General features: G+C 45.2%; 1 protein-coding gene and 1 pseudogene across 2 annotated transcripts in view; both read left to right on the top strand.

Moving 5' to 3' along the window:
- The window catches only part of EDARADD (EDAR associated via death domain), an 85,026-nt gene extending 65,017 nt beyond the window's left edge, over window positions 1–20,009 (top strand). Inside the window, exons 5-6 of one of the 2 annotated variants that reach the window (XM_003824510.5) lie at window positions 3,383–3,428; window positions 17,374–20,009. In XM_003824510.5, the coding sequence (XP_003824558.1) occupies window positions 3,383–3,428; window positions 17,374–17,756 (429 nt within the window). In that variant the 3' untranslated portion in view covers window positions 17,757–20,009. The remainder of the gene's footprint in view (window positions 1–3,382; window positions 3,429–17,373) is intronic. The other variant, XM_034949463.3, reaches the window with a different exon arrangement.
- LOC129392949 (alpha-enolase-like) lies at window positions 18,135–21,132 on the top strand (annotated as a pseudogene).
- Window positions 21,133–21,420: the final 288 nt, after the last annotated feature.

The following is a 21,420-nucleotide window of genomic DNA, read 5'->3' as shown; positions in this document are numbered from 1 at the left end:
CACTGAAGTGTCCTTCTCAGGTCCTTCTCAAGGTTGTGACCTTACAGCTGTCTCTTCACTTCCAGTCATTTCTTTCATAATCACTTTGACATCCTTATTTTCATCTCCTGCCCTGGCCTCTCCCAGGGACCAGGACCATGCATTCAGCTCCTGGGGGCATCTCAAGCTTGTTGTGTGTGAGCCTGCCCTTGTTGTCTTCTCTGTCACCTCTTCACAGCTTGCTCTGCATTTCACCTCCTTTCCTGTTTTCCCCAGTGATCGCATCTCTACAGCGGCTCTCACTTCATCCCCTTCTCTCCTAGAGGAGTGATGCGGAGTCTCATTAATCCTTGCTTATGTCATTCTTCCCCCTTCTCTGTCCATCACCTCCACATGTCCTGTTCTCCCATGCGTCCTACACTGTAGCCAGGTGGGTATTTCCTGTGCTGGTCTTAGACACCCCCTGAGGATACCCTGCTTCAGGCGAGAGCCCCTCAGTGACTCCCTGTTGTCCAGAATGACGTCTAGCTCCTTGGACAGGCCCCAGTGTATTCACCTGTCTCATCTCCTTCTTTTCGTTTTGTTTGTTTTTCTTAACTTCCAGCCTGATTTCTGAATCATCTCCCTCTTGCCCCTCCCATTGCCTTTGCTTAAGACTAAATGCTCCTTCCTCCCAAGTCCCCACTGCCCGGATTTCAGCAGGGTCCATCTCAAACATGTCTGTCTCCAAGAAACTGCCTCTGATTTTTTTCATAAGAAGACACCTGTCCTCTCTGACTTCATCTGTACCCCTCTCTTGGAAGTCACTATCTTGTGCCTTGCATTTTCGTTGTTTAAGTGGTCTCCATTTCCCAGCATATCTTCAGGTCAAGGGTTCAGGTCCTTTTATCTTTGTCTATGCATTGCAATATGGGGGTTTTTACATATTAGCTGCTCAATAAATCGGTGTTGAATAAAGGCATGTGTATGCTTTCATTAAGACTACGAAACCCACAAAAATCAGTGGTTTTCCTATTTCACCCTTAGAAAACAAACCCACAACATAGCACAACCTGATAATCAGAGCTAAGAACAAAGATCATGCATATTAATCTAAATTCTATCTTTATCAACTTTCACAAGTAATTCGTATTTCCCTGTCTGCATCACGGGGATGATTCTGGCCAGACATTGACCTTGGTAAAATTTCCTCCAGATTATGAGAAATCAAGTCAAATATGCCAAGTAACATAGTTTCTACTTAGAGTCAGGTTCATGTTTTAGCAGGAACCTCAAATACCACAAAATCTGTCAAGTTCTAACATTTGTATCTCTCGACAGTACCTGAAGTTCCTGTTTCTGTTTCCTCAGCCCAGGTTTCCAATTCAGTGAGCAGAACGGTGACTGTGTTGGTAAAAGAGCCCACATACCTGCCCGATCCTGCAGGAGTGTTGCAGATGCAAACAGGCGGGTCTCCACATGACCTGCGGAGTAATGACTAGTGTCCCTAAAGTCGTGGGGCTTCTGGGGTTAGCCTTGAAAAAAACTAAAGGTTGCATAGAGAGAGATTTCTATCCGTTCAGAGACTCACTATAATTCTCTCTTTCTGTCTCTGTCCTTCATCTGTTTCTCTCTTTCTCTCTCACTCTCTCTCTCTCTCTGATACACACACACACACACACTCACACACTCCTAAGGGAAATGTGAGAAGAAGGTAAAACTTCAACTAAATGAAAAGAAATTGTATGAATTATGGTAAGCAGGTTGGTTTTTAGTTCCGGTAAAGATAGAAATATTTAGATTACTTAGGAGAAAAGTCTAGCTGGTAACACATGGGAATGTGCCTGTGTGAAAACAAAACAAAACAAAAAATCTAGGCTTGTGGTTAGGTGAAGGTATGTACACTGCTGAGACATGGCGATGGGTGAGCTTGGGATGAGGAGAAGGCTTCTCTGAGAAGATTAAGAGAGAAAGATTGTTTAAAAATGTTTAAAACACGCTGGGCACTGTGGCTCACACCTGTAATCCCAACACTTTGGGAGGCCAAGGTGGGCGGATCATGAGGTCAGGAGTTCGAGACCATCCCGGCCAACATGGTGAAACCCTGTCTCTGCTAAAAATACAAAAATTAGCCAGGCGTGGTGGCGGGTGGCTGTAGTCCCAGCTACTTGGGAGGCTGAGGCAGGAGAATGGCGTGAACCCAGGAGGCGGAGATGCAGTGAGCCGAGATTGTGCCACTGCACTCCAGCCTGGGCGACAGAGCAAGACTCCGTCTCAAAAAAAACAAAAAAACAAAAAAAAAACACACATTGACACCAGGACGGAGTTAGCACATCTTTACAGGTGAGACTCTCAGACCCGAGAAAATAGAGGCACTTTAGAGCTGAGCTAATCCCACAGCCACCTCAACACACAAACGGGGAATCTGAGACCCGCATTGGCACCGTGCCTGAGGTTCTAAAGCCCAGGGCTTCTGACTCGCCTCTTGTGCTTCTTCAGTACTGTGGGTGGGGGTGGGGTGGGGAGTGACATTAGCTGATGAGAAAGATTTTGGTTTTAGAAAGATGGAGTTAACATAAACGAAGGTGTACTGGGACTGGTCTCCTCTGCCGACTTCATGGGAAGCACACGCACGCACACACACATACACATACACACACCTGTCCAAGATCAGAAAAAATCCCTCACATCCCTGTAGCATGGTCCTGATTGTAAAAATGGAGCCCTAATCAGAAGGGCAGAAACATGACTGCCTCTCAAGAGATTTGGACGCCACTTTTTCATAGTTGGTTTTAGCTGCTTTGCGATATATACTGAAATAAATAGAAAAGGGAAAGAATTGTAACCTGGATTGACAGACAACAAGCCCTGACAGACAAAAAGCAGATAAGAAATAAAATAAGGAAGATAACCCATAATGTAAAATGAAAATAGCACATTGTTGCATGCATTGATACCCTTTTTTTTTTTCTTTGAGATCTTGCACTGTCTTTCAGGCTGAAGTACAGTGGCTCAATCATAGCTCACTGCAGCCTCCAGCTTCTGGGCTCAAGCAATCTTCCCATCTCAGCCACCCAAGTAGCTGGGGCTGCAGGCACGAACTATGGTGCCCAGCTGATAATTTTTAAAAATAGGGACATTAGTGCATTTAGCAAATTTGAGTGTCTGCTGTGTATCAAGCACTGTTCTGGGCACTGGGACAGCACAGGGAGCAAATAAACAAAAGCCCCTGCACGCAAGGTGCCCATATTCTAGAGGGAGATGCTGAGTTCGCCTCCCATTAAAATGCCATTCTCAAGATCCAGTCCCTCCACCCACCCCAGCCCCCAGGGTTTTGGTGGAAATTTAACTAAGTTGGAAGATTGATAATATCTCCATTCACATTTGGATATGATTTTAATGAAGGTTGCTTTTTGGTTTTTAGGGAGAAGAAAATGGCTTTCCAGATAGCACTGGAGATCCTCTTCCAGGTAAATGATTGATTCTAAAGCTATCTGGGCTAATAGCTAGTGTGGCTGAATAAAAGATAATTTGAGGCCAGGGTCGGTGACTCATGCCTGTAATTCCAGCACTTGGGAGGCCGAGGTGGGCGGATCACCTGAGGTCAGGAGTTCAAGACCAGCCTGGCCAACATGGTAAAACCCCGTCTCTACCAAAAATACAAAAATTAGCTGGTTGTGGTGGGCGCCTGTAATCCCAGCTACTCGGAGGCTGAGGCAGGAGAATCGCTTGAACCCGGGAGGCGGAGGTTGCAGTGAGCCAAGATCACACCACTGCACTCCAGCCTGGACAACAGAGCGAAACTCCATCTCAAAAAATTAAATTAAATAAAATAAATAATTTGAGACTATGTTTATCATTAACTTTAAAATCTGTACTGCAGAATAGAGCAACTTTCTACCTGCGGTGCACTGCAGGGAAAGCCGTATCTTACAAGACTTCACAAAAGCCTTCAAAGAGTATTTTCTCTGCACTAACCTTCCTTTGCATGTGAGGGGCACGGCAGGGTTCTGAATGGGGCAGGTTTAGGATCGGGCCAGTCGGGACTGAGTGGATTCTTCTTCCCTCTGAGTTCTAAGAGCCATAGCATTGGTGGAGAACATGCTGTTTGTTGCTTGGTGGAAGGGACCTGAGGCCAGCTGGGTCATCTCTCTGTGTGTGCCTTGGCCACTTAGGTAGCCAAAGGAGCCCTCTTGACATTAGGTCCCGCTCCTTTTCTGCTTTTAGTGTGTTTAAGCAAAGAAACATTAAAGTTCATTTCTCCCCGCTCCCCTTTTTTAATCATAAGACAGACATGTTTGCAATGTTTAAATTTCTCATTAATTAATCAGAAGGGATAGGGAGTGAGGGAGTAAGCATTAAAATAAGCTAGCAAATGGCCAGGTGTGGTGGCTCACACCTGTAATCCCAGGACTTTGGGAGGCCAAGGTGGGCAGATCACTTGAGGCCAGGAGTTCAAGACCAGCATGGCCAACATGGCGAAACGCCATCTCTACTAAAAATACAAAAATTAGCCAGGCGTGGTGATGGGCACCTATAATCTGAGCTACTCGGCAGGCTGAGGCAGAGAATTGCTTGAACCCGGGAGGCAAAGATTGCAGTGAGCTGAGACTGCACCACTGCATTCCAGCCTGGGTGACAGAGCAAGACTCTATCTCAAAAAAAATGCTAGCAAAATAATAATAATAATAAAAAAAATACCTCACCAACATTTTCTACATCTTGTAAAGCATACATTGACTGACTGAAGTCACCAGAGTTTTGTTTCTTTCTTTCTTAAGCAGGGTGGGGAACCCGTAGAGCCCTCAGGGGCAGCTATCATCAGCCTAGGTAACCAAGCTGAAAAACCAGAAGGTGCAGTGCGTACTCAACTTTTTCCCCTTAGAAACACGATATTAGAAAATACACCAATACCAACATGTGAGCAACAGTTCTCTCTGGAAGGTGCAGTTCTGGGTGATTTTTTTTCATTCCATAGATTTTTTTTTTTCTTGAGACGGAGTTTCGCATTCTTGTTGCCTAGGCTGGAGTGCAATGGTGCGCCACCACGCCCGGCTAATTTTTGTATTTTTAGTAGAGATGGGGTTTCACCATGTTGGCCAGGCTGGTCTTGAACTCCTGACCTCAGGTGATCCACCTGCTTCGGCCTCCTAAAGTGCTGGGATGACAGGTGTCTCACTATGTTGCCCAAGCTTTTCTCGAACCCCTGAGCTCAAGCCTCCTCCCACCTCAGCCACCCAAAGTGCTGGGATTACAGGCATGAGCCACCACGCCTGGTGAGTTTTTATTTTCTTTCCACTATCCTATATTTCTAAAATTTCTAACATGAGCTGGTATCAGAACTGCCCCTCCGCATTTAATCTGTGTATACAAATGTATATATAACAAATGATCACATGTTGGTAAGTATACCGTGCTGCATGGTGAAATAACCAAGGAAACTTCTAAAAGGTTAACTGTGGTTGGCCTGGGTAATGGGAACATTAATTTTTTCCATATGCTCATCTGAATTTTCAGATTTGCTATGACAAGCGCATATTTATTTTCTAATTTTAAAAATCTATACTTAAACTCTTTAAAGACTAACACCCTACACACTAATGTGGCACGTTAGCTAAAATAAAAATAAATACAGAAATTTGTTTAGAAATATTTGTAAACCCTTCAAGGACTCTTCTGAATGATAGTCATTATTAATTGGTAGGTTAATTTTAATCAGGCTTCTGGTCATCTTCAAACATTTTTTACTTGTGTCAAAATGAACCACCAGAGTGTGGGTTTTTTTGTTATTTTTTTTGTTTTTTTGAGACAGAGTTTCACTCTTGTTGCCCAGGCTGGAGTGCAATGGCGAGATCTCGGCTCACTGCAACCTCTGCCTCCTGGGTTCAAGCAGTTCTCCTGCCTCAGCCTCCTGAGTAGCTGGGATTACAGGCGCCCACGACCACACCCAGCTAATTTTTGTATTTTTAGTAGAGATGGGTTTTGCCATGTTGGCCAGGTTGGTCTTGAACTCCTCACCTCAGACGATCCACCCACCTCAGCCTCCCAAAGTGCTGGGACTACAGATGCACACCACCACACCCGGTTAATTTTTGTATTTTTAGTAAGGACGGGGGTTCCCCATGTTGGCCAGGCTGGTCTCAAACTCCTGACCTCAAGTGATTCACCTGCCTTGGCCTCCCAAAGTGCTGGCATTACAGGCCTCCGCCACCGCACCCAGCCCAACCTGGGTCCTTTTGTATGTGAGAGTTTGCTTGTTTTTTTCACGTGCTTTCTCTACTCCAGTTTTATTCTATGACAAAATTGAGGCCCAACATGATTTACTTGCCTGGATCCACCCAACCTGTCAGTTACTTCCCAGTGCTGCTGCCAACTTAATGTCTCCTTAAAAGGATGCTTTAGAGAAAACGAAATCATGTTGTTTTTCCCCTTTGGTTAAGAGATCAAACGCCCACCAAAAGCCCTTGGGTCAGTTTCTTAGTAGATAAAAATAATTCTTCGTCACTTTCTGAAAGCGGCTAACATATAACCCTTATGATGAATAATGTGGTGTGTGTGTGTGTGTGTGCGCGCCCCAAATTCCAATGAGTTATCAAAGCCAGAAACTTATATTTTAAATATGTTTATTTCCCAACCACACTGGAAACCACACACAGAAAAAAAAAAAGCATGATTATACCCCCTTAATAACCGTTACTGCAGAAGGATGTGACTCTCCTTCAACACTTGTTGGTATTTTACAGCCTCCAAATCTGACCATGTATAACCACCTGGGATAGAGTTAGTTTATTTCAGAACCATAATACTTAGCTATCTCGGAAGTTGCCAATATAAAATGTTTACTCTCTAATGGTTTTGAACTAACTCAAGACCTGGTTATCCCGGGGAGCATCCTTACAAATGATCTGAGAGCTAACAGTCCTCTTGCAGCAGTGGAGGGAAACACTCCCGTGGCAATCACTCTCCAAAAGCCAGAGTGTGCAAGATAAAAGGGCACCTTCCCTGCAGGGAGGCACATTAAGTCAGTCTGTGATCTGCTGCCAACATCCTGACTGGAGCCGTTTCTACGCCTAACTAATCATGACGTTTGTGAATTGTGAAGCTTGTTGCAATTCACAATTAACTGTTAATTGACCCATATTTTATAACCCGCCAGCCATGAACTTACAAGTTAGATACAGACACTACCAGACATTCACTATTTTTTTTACAATTGTTTTAAATGACATTAATGAGCATGCTTGATTCCTGAACTCTTCTTTACAGTATAATTTTAAAATATTTGAGTGAGAAACGATGGAGAGGAGGGAGGTGGGGGAAGAAATGCCCCATGGAAAACCCACTCATCAGGTTGAGAGTGTGGAGAAGCCCTGTGTATCTGAGAACTCTTAATCATCCACAGACATGGTATCTCTCAAAGAGAAGTGGGTGTAATTCCAAAATCTAATTTTGGCAGGCGCTCCTAACTAAATACTTAATCTGGAGATGTCTTCAAGGCAGGCGGAGGTTTTCAGTCCTGGCTGCACATTAGAAGTCCCAGGGGAGCTTTAAAAAATTCCCACGTCCTCCCTGCATCCCAGACTAATTAATCGGGATCTCCGAGGGTGGGACCACACATCAGGGTTTTGTAAATTTCCCTGGGGGTTTGGTGGGGTTGGGGGTGGGCGCGTCCATCCTATGGCCAAGGTTGAGAACCACTGCTTTTTAAAAGACTGTTTGCTTGTTTTTGAGATGGGGTCTCGCTCTGTCACCCAGGCTGGAGTGCAGTGGTGCAATCTCAGCTCACTGCAACCTCTGCCTCCTGGGCTCAAGCGATTCTCCTGAAAAAGGCTGTTGGTTATTAATGCTTCCCCACAGCTATTCTATTCACTGTTGCATGCTTCTTACCGTGTGCTAGGATGGGAGCTTTAAAGGATTACCTCATTTAATCCTCACAACCACCTTGTGAGAGAGGTGTCATTATCCCTGTTTGGAGAGTGAGACAGGGGCTTAGCAAGCTCAGTAACCTGTCCAAGTCGCACATCTGCACGGGGTTAGCTGCCGCTAAAGCTCATGCCGTTCATCTCCATGGTACACGGTGTCCTCTCCATAGCAATCTTGCGGCTGCCTTGTTAACACCAAAAAAACTTGCGTCAGCTGGTTTGACAATTTCTAGATAAAGAGCTCTTTTTGGGCTGCTAAGAAGCCTAATTTTTCATTTGATTTTCTTCTTGAACTGTGTCACACTCCTCATTCATTTGATATATTCATCAAATACTTACTGAGCACCTGCTGTGTGCCTGGTGTGCAGCAGTGACACCAGACATCCAAAGTCCTTTTCCTCTTAGAGTTTATTCTAGCTGGGAGAGACAGATAATAAACACAAAATCAGTAAGTCATTTTATATGGTGGTAGGTGCCTTGAGGAAGATGAGCCAGGTTAATGGGATTAAGCCTGGTAGGGGGAGGGTGCCACTTTAGCTCGGAAAGGGTAGCGAGACCCAAACAATGCAAAGGACCCGGCCTGTGGAGATCTAAGACAGGAGGATGCCAGGGACAGGAAGTTGCTGGGGCAAAGGCCCTGAGGCTGGACTGAGCTCAGTGTTCTAGGACGGGCGTGGGCAGTGAGGAGCAGCAGAGGAGGTGAGCTGGGAGATAGCCTGGGGACTCTTTCTTCTGCCTCCTTCAAAAAATAAAACTAGCCAGGTGTGGTGGCTCACACCTGTAATCCCAACAATTTGGGAAGCTGATGTAGGTGGATTGCTTGAGTCCAGGAGTTCGAGACCAGCCTGGGCAACATAGTGAGACCCCCTCCCCCATTTCTACCAAAAAATCAAAAAATTAGCTGGGCCTGGTGGTGTGTGCCTGTGGTCCCAGCTACTCAGGAGGCTGAGGTGGGAGCGTTGTTTGAACCCGGGAGGTGGAGGCTGCAGTGAGGCGTGATTGTGCCACTGTACTCTAGCCTGGGTGACAGAGTGAGACTCTGTCTCTAAATAAATAAGTAAATCTAGAACCTAACATTTTGGAGTGCAGTGGCACCATCAGGGCTCACTGCAGCCTCAATCTCCTGAGCTAATCGAGCCTCCCCTTCAGCCTCCTGAGTAGCTGGGACTATAGGCGTGCACCACCACACCTGACTAATCAAAACCTAACATCTTTAAAGAACATTGGCATAAGACTTGGCAAAAATGGCATCTTGTCCCTCATCTCATTTAGTCCAAGTGATACAGGAAATGCTGCCACCTCCATTTTATAGATGAGGAGTCTGACGTTCCTAGAGGTTCAATGCCCTGAGACGTCAAGCCTTGAGGAAGTTGGAGCACTGGGATTCGAAGAGCACCATCCAATACAGACCCAGAATCAGGATGATTTGGGATTATGCTTGTCAAGGACTCAGGGCAGGGCTACCATACATTAGGCACAAGAATTTTGATAGTGATAATTACTGTGTTCATTGTCACTTCATCATGACAGTTACCGTGATGATAAGAAACCTGGCCCTTCTTCACCTGACAAAGGCTTTCTTCGTTTGAGCCACTGCTCAAACTAGACTGACCAAGAATAAATCCTCGGGGCTTTGGCCTTTAAAATAGGAAGTCATCATAAATGACTTGACGTGGTGTGTTTCATTCTTGCTTTGCACCAGTGGAAAATATACAGGTCAAGCATCAAAACATGGCAAATGGGGACCCCAATTATTAGAGAATCTAAGTTAATTTTTATGTATAATTAATTATTCAACAACCCTCTCCTCTCCAAACCAATAATTAATCCATCTTTTGTATTTTCAGACCAATTCTGTAGTATTTTCCATCAATATCTATTTACTGCTAGCAGATATCAGCTACATTCTTTCTCCTTTAATAGAAGTTCCCTCTTTAGGTATTAAGATTCATTAAACAACAATAACAAATCTACCTTGCCTCCCAGGGACGATGCACAGTTCTCATTCATTTGTTCATTTAGCAGATAATTTTTGAATTTCCACTGTACAGCAGCCCTGTGCTTGTGGTTGGCCTGTTATTTGAGAAGCATCAAATAATAATCTCATTTTTTGGCTGGGTGTGATAGCTCATGCCTGTAATCCCAGCACTTTGGGAGGCTGAGGCGGGTGGATCACTTGAGGTTGGGCGTTCAAGACCAGCCTGGCTAACATGGTGAAACCTCGTCTCTATTAAAAATACAAAAATTAGCCAGGTGTGATGGCAGACACCTGTAATCCCAGCTACTCGGGAGGGTGAGGCAGGAGAATCGCTTGAACCTGGGAGGCAGAGGTTGCAGTGAGCCGAGATCGCCCCATTGTACTCCAGCCTGGGCAACAAGAGCGAGACTCCGTCTCAAAAAACAAAACAAAACAAGACAAAAAAAAACCCAACAAATAAAATAAATAATCCCATTTTTCTCCATTTCTGATAAAGATTTCTTTGGTCTGAAGTCTTTCTCTCCCCTCTCCAAGGCATTACCCAGTTTAACCTTTCATGTATAATATATATGATAGTTATTTAAAGTATAGCAGGACAAAATGTATTTGATAGGAAAAAACCTTGTTTGCTCTGTGTTAAGTCCTCCAGAGAGCTAATTAGAGTTTGTGATTCTAAAAGGCAACTATAGATTCACTTATATTAGCAGTTCATGTAGATTCCAGTTAAGGAAATGGTTTGTCACTTGTGTTATTGAAAACACACACAGGGAGAGCACTGTGGCCATGCTGGTAATCCCAGCGTTTTGGGAGGCTGAGGTGGGCAGATCACGGGGTCAGGAGTTTGAGATCAGCCTGGCCAACATGGTGAAAACCCGTCTGTACTATAAATACAAAAAATTAGCTGGGAGTAGTGGCAGGTGCCTGTAATCTCAGCTACTCGGGAGGCTGAGGTAGGAGAATCGCTTGAACCCAGGAGGCGGAGGTTGCAGTGAGTCGAGATCGCACCATTGCACTCCAGCTTGGGCAACAAGGGCAAGACTCCGTCTCAAAAAAAAGAAAGAAAACACACACACACAAAAACTTTAGTAGATCTTTCGGCATATTATTTTTTAAAATAAACTGATAATGGTTGATATGATTGTTCAAAGAAATAAGAGCTTTTCATAAACTCAGTTTAAAGAAACTTTACAGGCCGGGCGCGGTGGCTCATGCCCGTAATCCCAGCACTTTGGGAGGCCAAGGCGGGTGGATCACCTGAGGTCAAGAGTTCGAGACCAGCCTGGCCAACATGGTAAAACGCCTGTCTCTATTAAAAAATGCAAAAATTAGCCAGGTGTGTTGGCTGGCGCCTGTAATCTCGGCAACTCAGGAAGCCTGAAGCAGGAGAATCGCTGGAACCTGGTAGGCGGAGGTTGCAGTGAGACAAAATCGTGCCATTGCACTCCAGCCCCAGCTGACAACAGCGAGACTCCATCTCAAATAAATAAATACATAAATAAATAAATAAATAAATAAATAAAGGAGCTTTACAGAAACCTTCTGATGTTTTTTTCCTCTTGACGATAACATTGCCAACACTGAATCTTACAAAGATAAGACAAGAAAGGGACCTTCAGACACCATTACATATAATTCTGGACTTAGTGGTTTAAATCCTTTTTTTTCTATGACATTAAAAAAATGTATATTTTAGGCCAGGCACAGGGCTCACACCTGTAATCCCAGCACTTCGGGAGGCCGAGGCAGGTGGATTGCTTCAGCCCAGGAGTTCAAGAGCAGCCTGGGGAACATAGTGAGACCCCTGTCCCTACAGATTTTTTTTTTTTTTTTTTGAGATGGAGTTTTGCTCATGTTGCGTAGGCTAGAGTGCACTGGCACGATCTTGGTTCACTGCAACCTCTGCCTCCTGGGTTCAAGCAATTCTCCTGCCTCAGCCTCCCAAGTAGCTGGGATTACAGGCATGTGCCACCACACCCGGCTAATTTTGTATTTTTAGCAGAGACTGGGTTTCTCCATGTTGGTCAGGCTGGTCTTGAACTCCCAACCTCAGGTGATCTGCCTCCCTCAGCCTCCCAAAGTACTGGGATTACAGGCGTGAGCCACCTTGCCCAGCCTACAAAAAGTTCTAAAAAATTAAAAAATTAGTTGGGCATGGAGGTGCATGCCAGCTACTCGGGAGGCTGAGGCAGGAGGATTGCTTGAGCCCATGAAGTGGAGGCTGCAGTGAGCCATAATTGCAGCACTGCACTCCAGCCTGGGCCATAGAGCAAGACCCTGTCTCAAAAATATATATAGTATCCAAATAAACACAATAATTATAGAAAATTGAAAAGTGCCCATAAGCAAAAAAAAAAAATTAATCACCTGCGTTCTCATCACCCAGAATTAACCATTGTTAATATTTTTGTTATAGATCCTTCCAAACTTTTCTCCATGCTTGTGATTGTATTTATTATACATGATTTACAGGGATATAAACGACTGTATTATTAGTCATTATAAGAACTGGATTATGGCCGGGCACGGTGGCTCACACCTGTAATCTCAGTACTCTGGGAGGCCGAAGTGAGCAGATCATGAGGTCAGGAAATCGAGACCATCCTGGCTAACACAGTGAAACCCCGTCTCTACTAAAAATACAAAAAATTACCTGGGCGTGGTGGCAGGCGCCTGTAGTCCCAGCTACTCGGGAGGCTCAGGCAGGAGCAGAGATACCTATCTGTTCTCAGGATTTTAAGGTGTTGCGCGGAAATAAGAAAACCGTACAGTGTCTCACTACAAAGCGGGGTCAGGAGATGCAAACAAAATGATGTGGGGGTTCCAAGTGAGGTGGAATTCCAGACAAGGGCCGGGAAGACTTCGTGGAAAGGGGGAATCTGAGGTGGGTTTTCTAGGATGGGTAAAGTTCATTAGAGGAAGAGAAGTGCAACAGAGGAAGTTCGGTGAGAGGGAGAGGGAAGGCGTTCTGATCATGAAGGAAACACTGGAAAAGGCATGGAGATAGAAAAAGATAAGGCCCGATTTTTTAACCTACCACTTAAAAAAAAATCCTTGAAAAGAGATTTTTAAAACGAATACTTGGTGCTGACAAAGGTGAAATGACCGGGCGCGGTGGCTCACACCTATAATCTCAGCACATTGGGAGGCCGAGGCGGGCAGATCACTTGAGCTCAGGAGTTTGAGACCAGCGTGGCCAACATGGCAAAACTCCATCTCTACTAAAAATATAAAAATTAGACGGGTGTGATGGTGGGTGCCTGTAGTCCCAACTACTCAGGAGGCTGAGGCAGGAGAATTGCTTGAACCCGAGAGGCGGAGGTTGCTGTGAGCTGAGATTGTGCCACTGCACTCCAGCCTGGATAACAGGATGAGACTGTCTCAAAAAAAGAAAGAAAAGGAAAGAAAAAAAATCCGTACTGTAAACTGGTAAAGGCTTTCTTTCTGGAGAGCAATTTGGGGCACATGCACCAGTAGCCTTAGAAGGCTCATGCTTTTGACCTAATTATCCTATTAGTGGTGAGATGATTAAAGATGTGGCCCCAATTTATGTGAAAGGTATGCATCACATCTTCACTCATAATCAGGAGAATTGGGGAAAACCCTAGCTGTTAATAGTTAATCCAAAATCCATATATATATATGTGTGTGTGTGTGTGTGTATGGATTTATATATATATAAATGGATATATATCTATATCTGGATGGATATATAAATGATATATATATGTGTGTGTGTGTATATATATATGTGTATATATGTATATATATATGATGGAATACTATTTAGCCATAAAAAGGAATGAATTAATGGCATTCGCAGTAACCTGGATGGACTTGGAGACCATTATTATTTTATTTTATTTATTTATTTATTTTTGAGACGGAGTCTCGCTCTGTCACCCAGGCTGGAGTGCAGTGGCTCGAGCTCAGCTCACTGCAAGCTCCGCCTCCCGAGTTGACGCCATTCTCCTGCCTCAGCCTCCTGAGTAGCTGGGACTGCAGGCACCCGCCATCACGCCCAGATAACTTTTTGTATTTTTAGTAGAGACTGGGTTTCACCGTGTTAGCCGGGATGGTCTCCATCTGCTGACCTCATGATCCACCCGCCTCGGCCTCCCAAAGTGCTGGGATTACAGGCGTGAGCCACCGTGCCCAGCGAGACTGTTATTCTAAGTGAAGTAACTCAGGAATGGAAAACCAAACATCATATGTTCTCACTCATAAGTGGGAGTTATGCTGTGAGGACGCAAAGGCATAAGAATGATACGATAGACTTTGGGGACTCAGGGAAAAGGTGGGAAGGGGGTGAAGGATAAAAGATACAAATTGGGTGCAGTGTATACTGCTTGGGTGATGGGTGCACCAAAATCTCATAAATCACCACTAATGAACTTACTCATGTAACCAAATACCACCTGTTCCTCAATAAACTATGGAAATTAAAAAAGAAAAAAGAAAAAGTACCCTGGAAAAAAAATTTCTCCCTGGCCAGTCACGGTGGCTCATACCTGTAATCCCAGCAATTCGGGAGGCTGAGGCAGGAGGATCACTTGAGCCCAGTAGTTCAAAACCAGCCAGTGCAACATAGTGGGACCCTGTCTCAGATAAAATCTAAAAATTAGCCAGGTGTGTTGGTGCATGTCTGTGGTCCCAGCTACTCAGGAGGCTGAGGTGAGAGTATTGCTTGAGCCTAGGAGGTTAAGGTGGCAGTGAGCCGTGATTGCGCCACTGCCATCCAACCTGGGCAACAAAGCGAGACCCTGTCTCAAAAAAAGAAAAAAAAACTCTCTGTTCGCCTTTTAAGAATACCTGGGCTTCTCTGTGTACACTTAAGCTTCATTGGAGTCCTTAGACTTTTTTTTTGCTGTATCTGTCCAGTTACCAAGTCCCAGCCTTCTACTCCATGCTCCCCATGCACTCTTCCTATTTTATTTTTCATGACTGCCTCAGTATAACTTGTGCTCAACCAAACTGGACTACTCAATTCCCTGCATTTTCTTTTTTAAAGTTTAATTAAAAAAAAAAAAGAAAACTGGCTGGGCACAGTGGCTTCTGCCCACAATCTCGGTGCTTTGGGAAACTGAGGCAGGAGGATTGCTTAAGGCCAGGAGTTCAAGACCAGCCTGGGCAACATAGCAAGACCTCCATCTCCACAAAAAAATTTAAAAATTGACTGAGTGTGATGGTGTGCACCTGTAGTCCCAGCTGCTTGGGAGGCTGAGGCAGGAGAATTGCTTGAGCCCAGGAGTTCCAGGTTATGATGAGCTATGACTGTGCCACCGCACTCCAGCCAGGGTAACAGAGTGGGACTGTCTCAAAAAACAAAACAAAATCCCTAATATAATCTCAGTGTGCCTTTTAAGTATGCCATATATATATATATATATATATCACATTTTCTTTATCCACTCATTGATTTTCATGTAGTTCTAATCGTAGAATTCATACATTCTTTCTATCTTGCATCTTTCACATAACATCACAAACATTTTCTAGGTTGCCATATTGTCTCATAGTTACTTAAATAATATTCCATCAAGTAGTACAATCATTTATTTCACTAGTCCTCTAACTGTAGACATTTTGGTTGTTTTTGAAACTTAATAATGTAAATAACACCGTGATAACAATGTTTATGTAAATTCATATTTTGGATTATCTCCTTAGGGTGGATTCCCAGAAGTCACATTAGTAGGTCAAAGAGTATGAGCCTATTTTCAAGGCTCTTGTTTTATTACCTTTTAATTTCCACTTGCCTCAGTATTGCGGGTTTGCTCCCTTATGATCACCAGAGTTACTCCGTCGGTCCAAATTCTTTACCTTCCGAAACTGGGAAGGCCATGACTCAATGTTATATATACAGTAAAGGCTACTATAACCTTCCCCAGAATTTTCCAAGCCAGTGGTCTCTAAAGTGACCTTTGGCTGTTAAAATCTGAATTCAGAGGGTTCATGAGACTCAGTGTTGTTGTAGAATTTAAGCTCCTTAATTTGCCACGTTGTTTAGACACCACTTAATACTTTATTGCAAATGACTTGTCAACGCCTCTCACCTACAAATTTCATCCTCCTACAAATATACCTCCTGCTAATCAAATGAGGCTACAGTTGAGTCTTTAAGTTTCAGTAGAAAGATGGCCCTTCCTCTGGGGTGGGCGCATGCTCTTCATGCTGAAGCTCAGCTGAAAAGCCTCCTGTTGAGTTTTCTGCCTCTTTCCCTCCCACTGCACACACCCCAGGGTGTTGGCGCCACTTCAAAGGGAGCCTGTGGATGAAGAAAACACAGGTAAAGGCAGAGGGCTGATAAGGGGGCCATAAATTTAAAAAGTAAGATTCCTGGCACTATCAACTCTCACTTGTTTTCAAATATGCATATGGAGTGGATATTCCAGTTTTCATGTCTGTGTTGTTGTTTTTGAAAAAAGACCTTTCAAAGAACTGTGCATTTTTTACACGCTGACAGGCTGTGTTTGGTGTTAAACTGTCAGGGCTGACTGGTCACTTGGAAAGGGCAAGGGCTGAGGTGCATGCAAGTGTCGGCTGATTACTCACAGACACAGCAGCCCCTTGTACCCCGGAGAGACTTCTGTTTGCTGGAGCCCTTATTCTGGCCGGCAGTGTCACAAATGCACACTGTAAGACATAGACAGTCTTGGAAAGAAAGGGAAACTGGCTTTAAAGATTCTTACTCCTTCTAGAAAAGCAATTCATCTTTGGCTATAAAGAATAACACAGCCAGGTGCGGTGGCTCATGCTTGTAATCCCAGCACTTTGGGAGGTCAAGGTGGGCAGATCACTTGAGTCTAGGAGTTCAAGACCAGCCTGGGAAACATGGTGAAACCCCACCTCTACCAAAAAAAAAAAAAAAAGAAAAAAAGATTAGCCAGGTTTGGTGGTACGTGCCTGTAGTCCCAGGTACTCGGGAAGCTGAGGTGGGAGGATCGCTTGAGCCTGGAGGGCGGACGTTGCAGTGAGCCGAGATCATGCCACTGCACTCCAGCCTGGGCAACAGAGTGACACCCTGTATCAAAAAAAAAAAAAAAAAAAACAGTAACACATTATTAGAGATGAGCATTCTGAGGCCAGGTACGGTGGCTCATGCCTATAATCGCAGCACTTTGGGAGGCCAAGGCGGGTGGATCACAAGGTCAGGAGATCGAGACCATCCTGGCTAACACGGTGAAACCCCGTCTTTACTAAAACCACAAAAAATTAGCCGGGTGCAGTGGCGGGTGCCTGTAGTCCCAGCTACTCAGGAGGCTGAGGCAGGAGAATGGCGTGAACCCGGGAGGTGGAGCTTGCAGTGAGCCGAGATAGTGCCACTGCGCTCCAGCCTGGGCGAAAGAGCGAGACTCCATCTCAAAAAAAAAAAAAGAAAAAAAAAAGAAATGAGCATTCTGAAATAGTCTTCCATATGATGCTTTGACAATTCAGCAGGAAAATAAAGGATGTAAGAAATGAATGCATATGTTAGGCCTCTTGTTGACCTGTGGACTAAATTGTTTCTCCCTGCAGAGATCAGCAAGGACAACTCCTGCAAAGAAAACTGTACTTGTTCCTCCTGCTTGCTCCGGGCCCCCACCATAAGTGACTTGCTCAATGATCAGGACTTACTAGACGTGATCAGGATAAAGCTGGATCCGTGTCACCCAACGGTGAAAAACTGGAGGAATTTTGCAAGCAAATGGGGGATGTCCTATGACGAATTGTGCTTTCTGGAGCAGAGGCCACAGAGCCCCACCTTGGAGTTCTTGCTCCGGAACAGTCAGAGGACGGTGGGCCAGCTGATGGAGCTCTGCAGGCTCTACCACAGGGCCGACGTGGAGAAGGTTCTGCGCAGGTGGGTGGACGAGGAGTGGCCCAAGCGGGAGCGTGGAGACCCCTCCAGGCACTTCTAGAGCTCCTCTTCTTCCTTCATTGGCCTCTCCGGACGTTGAAACAACCACAGGTCAAGAAGGAATGTGAATCTGTTGTTTTATAAGAGTTTAGGACAAGGACGCGGAACAGTGGACACTGGTTTTCCCCAAAGCTGGCAGTTTTGTGGAGGGGTAGCTTGTTTCGGTGGTGGATCTCTGTTTATTTTTGCACATCTGTTATAATTTAATATTCAAATCTGGAATTAAGAAAACATATTTTCTAGTATCCTCTAAGGGCCAAAGTCCTACAATCGGAATGGATTCATGCCACGTTGAAGATAAAATTATCGTCTCTCTGAAATACGGTAAAGATTTAAATAGGTCCTGAGACTGTTGATAGCCCAGACATACCCACAGCATTATATGTAACATCTCTCCTGATCAGTGCCATTCCCACGGTTTCAAAGAAAACAGCTACAAGGAACGCTCACCTGAGTGTCTGCAGCACCCTCCACTTCTCTCCTAGGCAATGAGACCCAGTGGCTAGAAATTCACCATGTCTATTCTCAAGATCCATGCCAGGGAGATCTTTGACTCTCGTGGGAATCCCACTGTTGAGGTTGATCTCTTCACCTCAGAAGGTCTCTTCAGAGCTGCTGTGCCCAGTGGTGCTTCAACTGGTATCTATGAGGTCCTAGAGCTCCAGGACAATGATAAGACTCGCTATATGGGGAAGGGTGTCTCAAAGCCTGTTGAGCCCATCAATAAAACTATTGCACCTGTCCTGGTTAGCAAGAAACTGAACGTCACAGAACAAGAGAAGATTGACAAACTTATGATAGAGATGGATGAAACAGAAAATAAATCTAAATTTGGTGCAAACGCCATTCTGGGAGTGTCCCTCGCTGCCTGCAAAGCTAGTGCTGTTGAGAAGGGGGTTCCCCTGTACCACCACATCGCCGACTTGTCTGGCAACTCCAAAGTCATCTTGCCAGTCCCGGTGTTCAATGTCATCAATGGCAGTTCTCATGCTGTCACCAAGCTGGCCATGCAGGAGTTCATGGTCCTCCCAGTCGGTGCAGCAAACTTCAGGGAAGCCATGCCCATTGGAGCGGAGGTTTACCACAGCCTGAAGAATGTCATCAAGGAGAAATATGGGAAAGATGCCACCGGTGTGGGGGATGGAGGCGCGTTTGCTCCCAGCATCCTGGAGAATAAAGAAGGCCTGGAGCTGCTGAAGACTGCGATTGGGAAAGCTGGCTACACTGATAAGGTGATCGTCGGCATGGACGTAGCGGCCTCCAAGTTCTTCAGGTCTGGAAAGTATGACCTGGAATTCAAGTTTCTCAACGACCCCACCAGGTACATCTCACCTGACTTGTCTGGCTGACCTGTACAAGTCCTTCATCAAAAACTACCCAGTGGTGTCTACTGAAGATCCCTTTGACCAGGATGACTGGGGAGCTTGGCAGAAGTTCACGGCCAGTGCAGGAATCCAGGTAGTGGGGGATGATCTCAGAGTGACCAACCCAAAGAGGACAGCCTCGGCCGTGAATGAGAAGAAGTGCAACTGCCTCCTGCTCAAAGTGAACCAGATTCGCTCCGTGACTGAGTCCCTTCAGGCATGCAAGCTGGCCCAGGCCAATGGTTGGTGTGTCATGGTGCCTCATCATTCTGGGGAGACTGAAAATACCTTCATCACTGACCTGGTGGTGGGGCTGTGACCTGGGCAGCTCAAGACTGGTGCCCCTTGCTGATCTGAGCGCTTGGCCAAGTACAACCAGCTCCTCAGAATTGAAGAGGAGCTGGGCAGCAAGGCTAAGTTTGCCGGCAGGAACTTCAGAAACCCCCCAGCCAAGTAAGCTGTGGGCAGGCAAGCCCTTCAGTCACCTGGTGGCTAATTAGACCCCTCCCCTCGTGTCAGCTCGGGCAGCTCAAGACCCCTGACCAACATTTGTAGGGGCCGCTGCTAGTTAGCTACCCTTGCCCACCGCCGTGGAGTTCGCACCTCTTCCTTAGAACTTCTACAGAAGCAGGTTGCAGTGAGCCGAGATTGCGCCACTGCACACCAGTCTGGAGACAGAGTGAGAGTCCGTCCCAAAAAAAAAAAAAAAAAAAAGAACTTCTACAGAAGCCAAGCTCCCTGGAGCCCTGTTGGCAGCTCTAGCCTTGCAGTCATGTAATTGGCCCAAATCACCGGAGCCACGTGACCCTCCAGTGTCATCTCCGGGGTGGCCACAGGCAAGATCCCCAGTGATTTTGTGCTCAAAATAAAAAGCCTCATTGACCCATGAGAAAAAAGAAAACAGCAATGAGAAGTGACCCTGTCTTGTTGGTTTATTACTTTTTTTGTTATAAAGTACTTTGGTGAATTAACAGGATGCTAGTATTACATGGTGATACTCTTCAGAACACCTGCCCCATCTTTTTTATGCAAGTATGTTTACAATCAGTGGACTATCAGTAATGTCATTTGCTCAAATATTTTTTAAAGACCTACAGAAACTGATGTTTATTGGGAAAACAGGAAGTAGTGAGGTAATCAAGGCCATGGGAATAGTGTTTGACAAAGAGAGTACTCCAAATCCCTTTTGGTTACCCAGGACTTTAAAAAAGAGAGTACTCCATCACACCTGCAATCCCAGCACTTTGGGAGGCCGAGGCGGGTGGATCACGAGGTCAGGAGATCGAGACCATCATAGCTAACATGGTGAAACCCCGTCTCTACTAAAAATACAAAACATTAGCCGGGTGTGGTGGCGGGCACCTGTAGTCCCATCTACTCGGGAGGCTGAGGCAGGAGAATGGCGTGAACTCGGGAGGCAGAGCTTGCAGTGAGCCGAGATAGCACCACTGCACTCCAGCCTGGGCGACAGAGCAAGACTGTGTCTCAAAAAAAAAAAAAAAAAAAAAAAAAAGAGTGCTCCAAATCTCCTTTGGTTACCCGGGACTTTAAAAAATTTAATGTGATAGTTGGGCCGGGTGTGGTTGCTCACGCCTGTAATCCTAGCACTTTTGGAAGCTGAGGCGGGTGGATCATTTGAGGTCAGGAGTTTGAGACCAGCCTGGCCAACATGGCGAAACCCCGTCTCTACTAAAAATACAAAAATTAGCCAGGCATGGTGGTGGGCGCCTGTAATCCCAGCTCCTCGGGAAATTGAGGCACTAGAATTGCTTGAACCCAGGAGGTGGAGGTTGCAGTGAGCCGAGATTGTGCCACTGCACTCCAGCCTAGGCAACAGAGCGAGGCTCCATCTCAAAAAAAAAAAATAATAATAATAATAATAATAACTTAATGTAATATTTACTTTTTCATCCTTTATATAAGGCTGAGTGCTTCACCCCTGAGATGAAGCTCAGTTAAGAAATAAATGAAAATCCCGTAACCTATTGGTGAAAGGTAACCACCCCCAGCTCCTACTAGCCCAACTTAAAATAGGACCCCATCACACTACACAGCAGTTTAGCCAAGAAAAGGGGGTCTTTATGTGGACACTGGGAGGGAAGGGATTCCTTCAAATCCAAACTTTACAGGATTTTAAACAAATGAAACATTTGGTTCAAAGAATAGCTGATGTTTTTATTTGATGATTTTGGAGAAAGGAAAGTGTGGGGCATAATGGGGTTTGTTATTGAAGATCAGATTTTCTAGGTAATTTGGGCGGAGAAAGACAAAAGGCAAAGCCTCGCTTTGACTGACAATTCC

Source organism: Pan paniscus, chromosome 1, assembly GCF_029289425.2.
Source record: "Pan paniscus chromosome 1, NHGRI_mPanPan1-v2.0_pri, whole genome shotgun sequence".
In the NCBI taxonomy this organism is placed as follows: Eukaryota; Metazoa; Chordata; class Mammalia; order Primates; family Hominidae; genus Pan; species Pan paniscus.
This window is presented reverse-complemented; position numbering and strand designations above follow the sequence as displayed.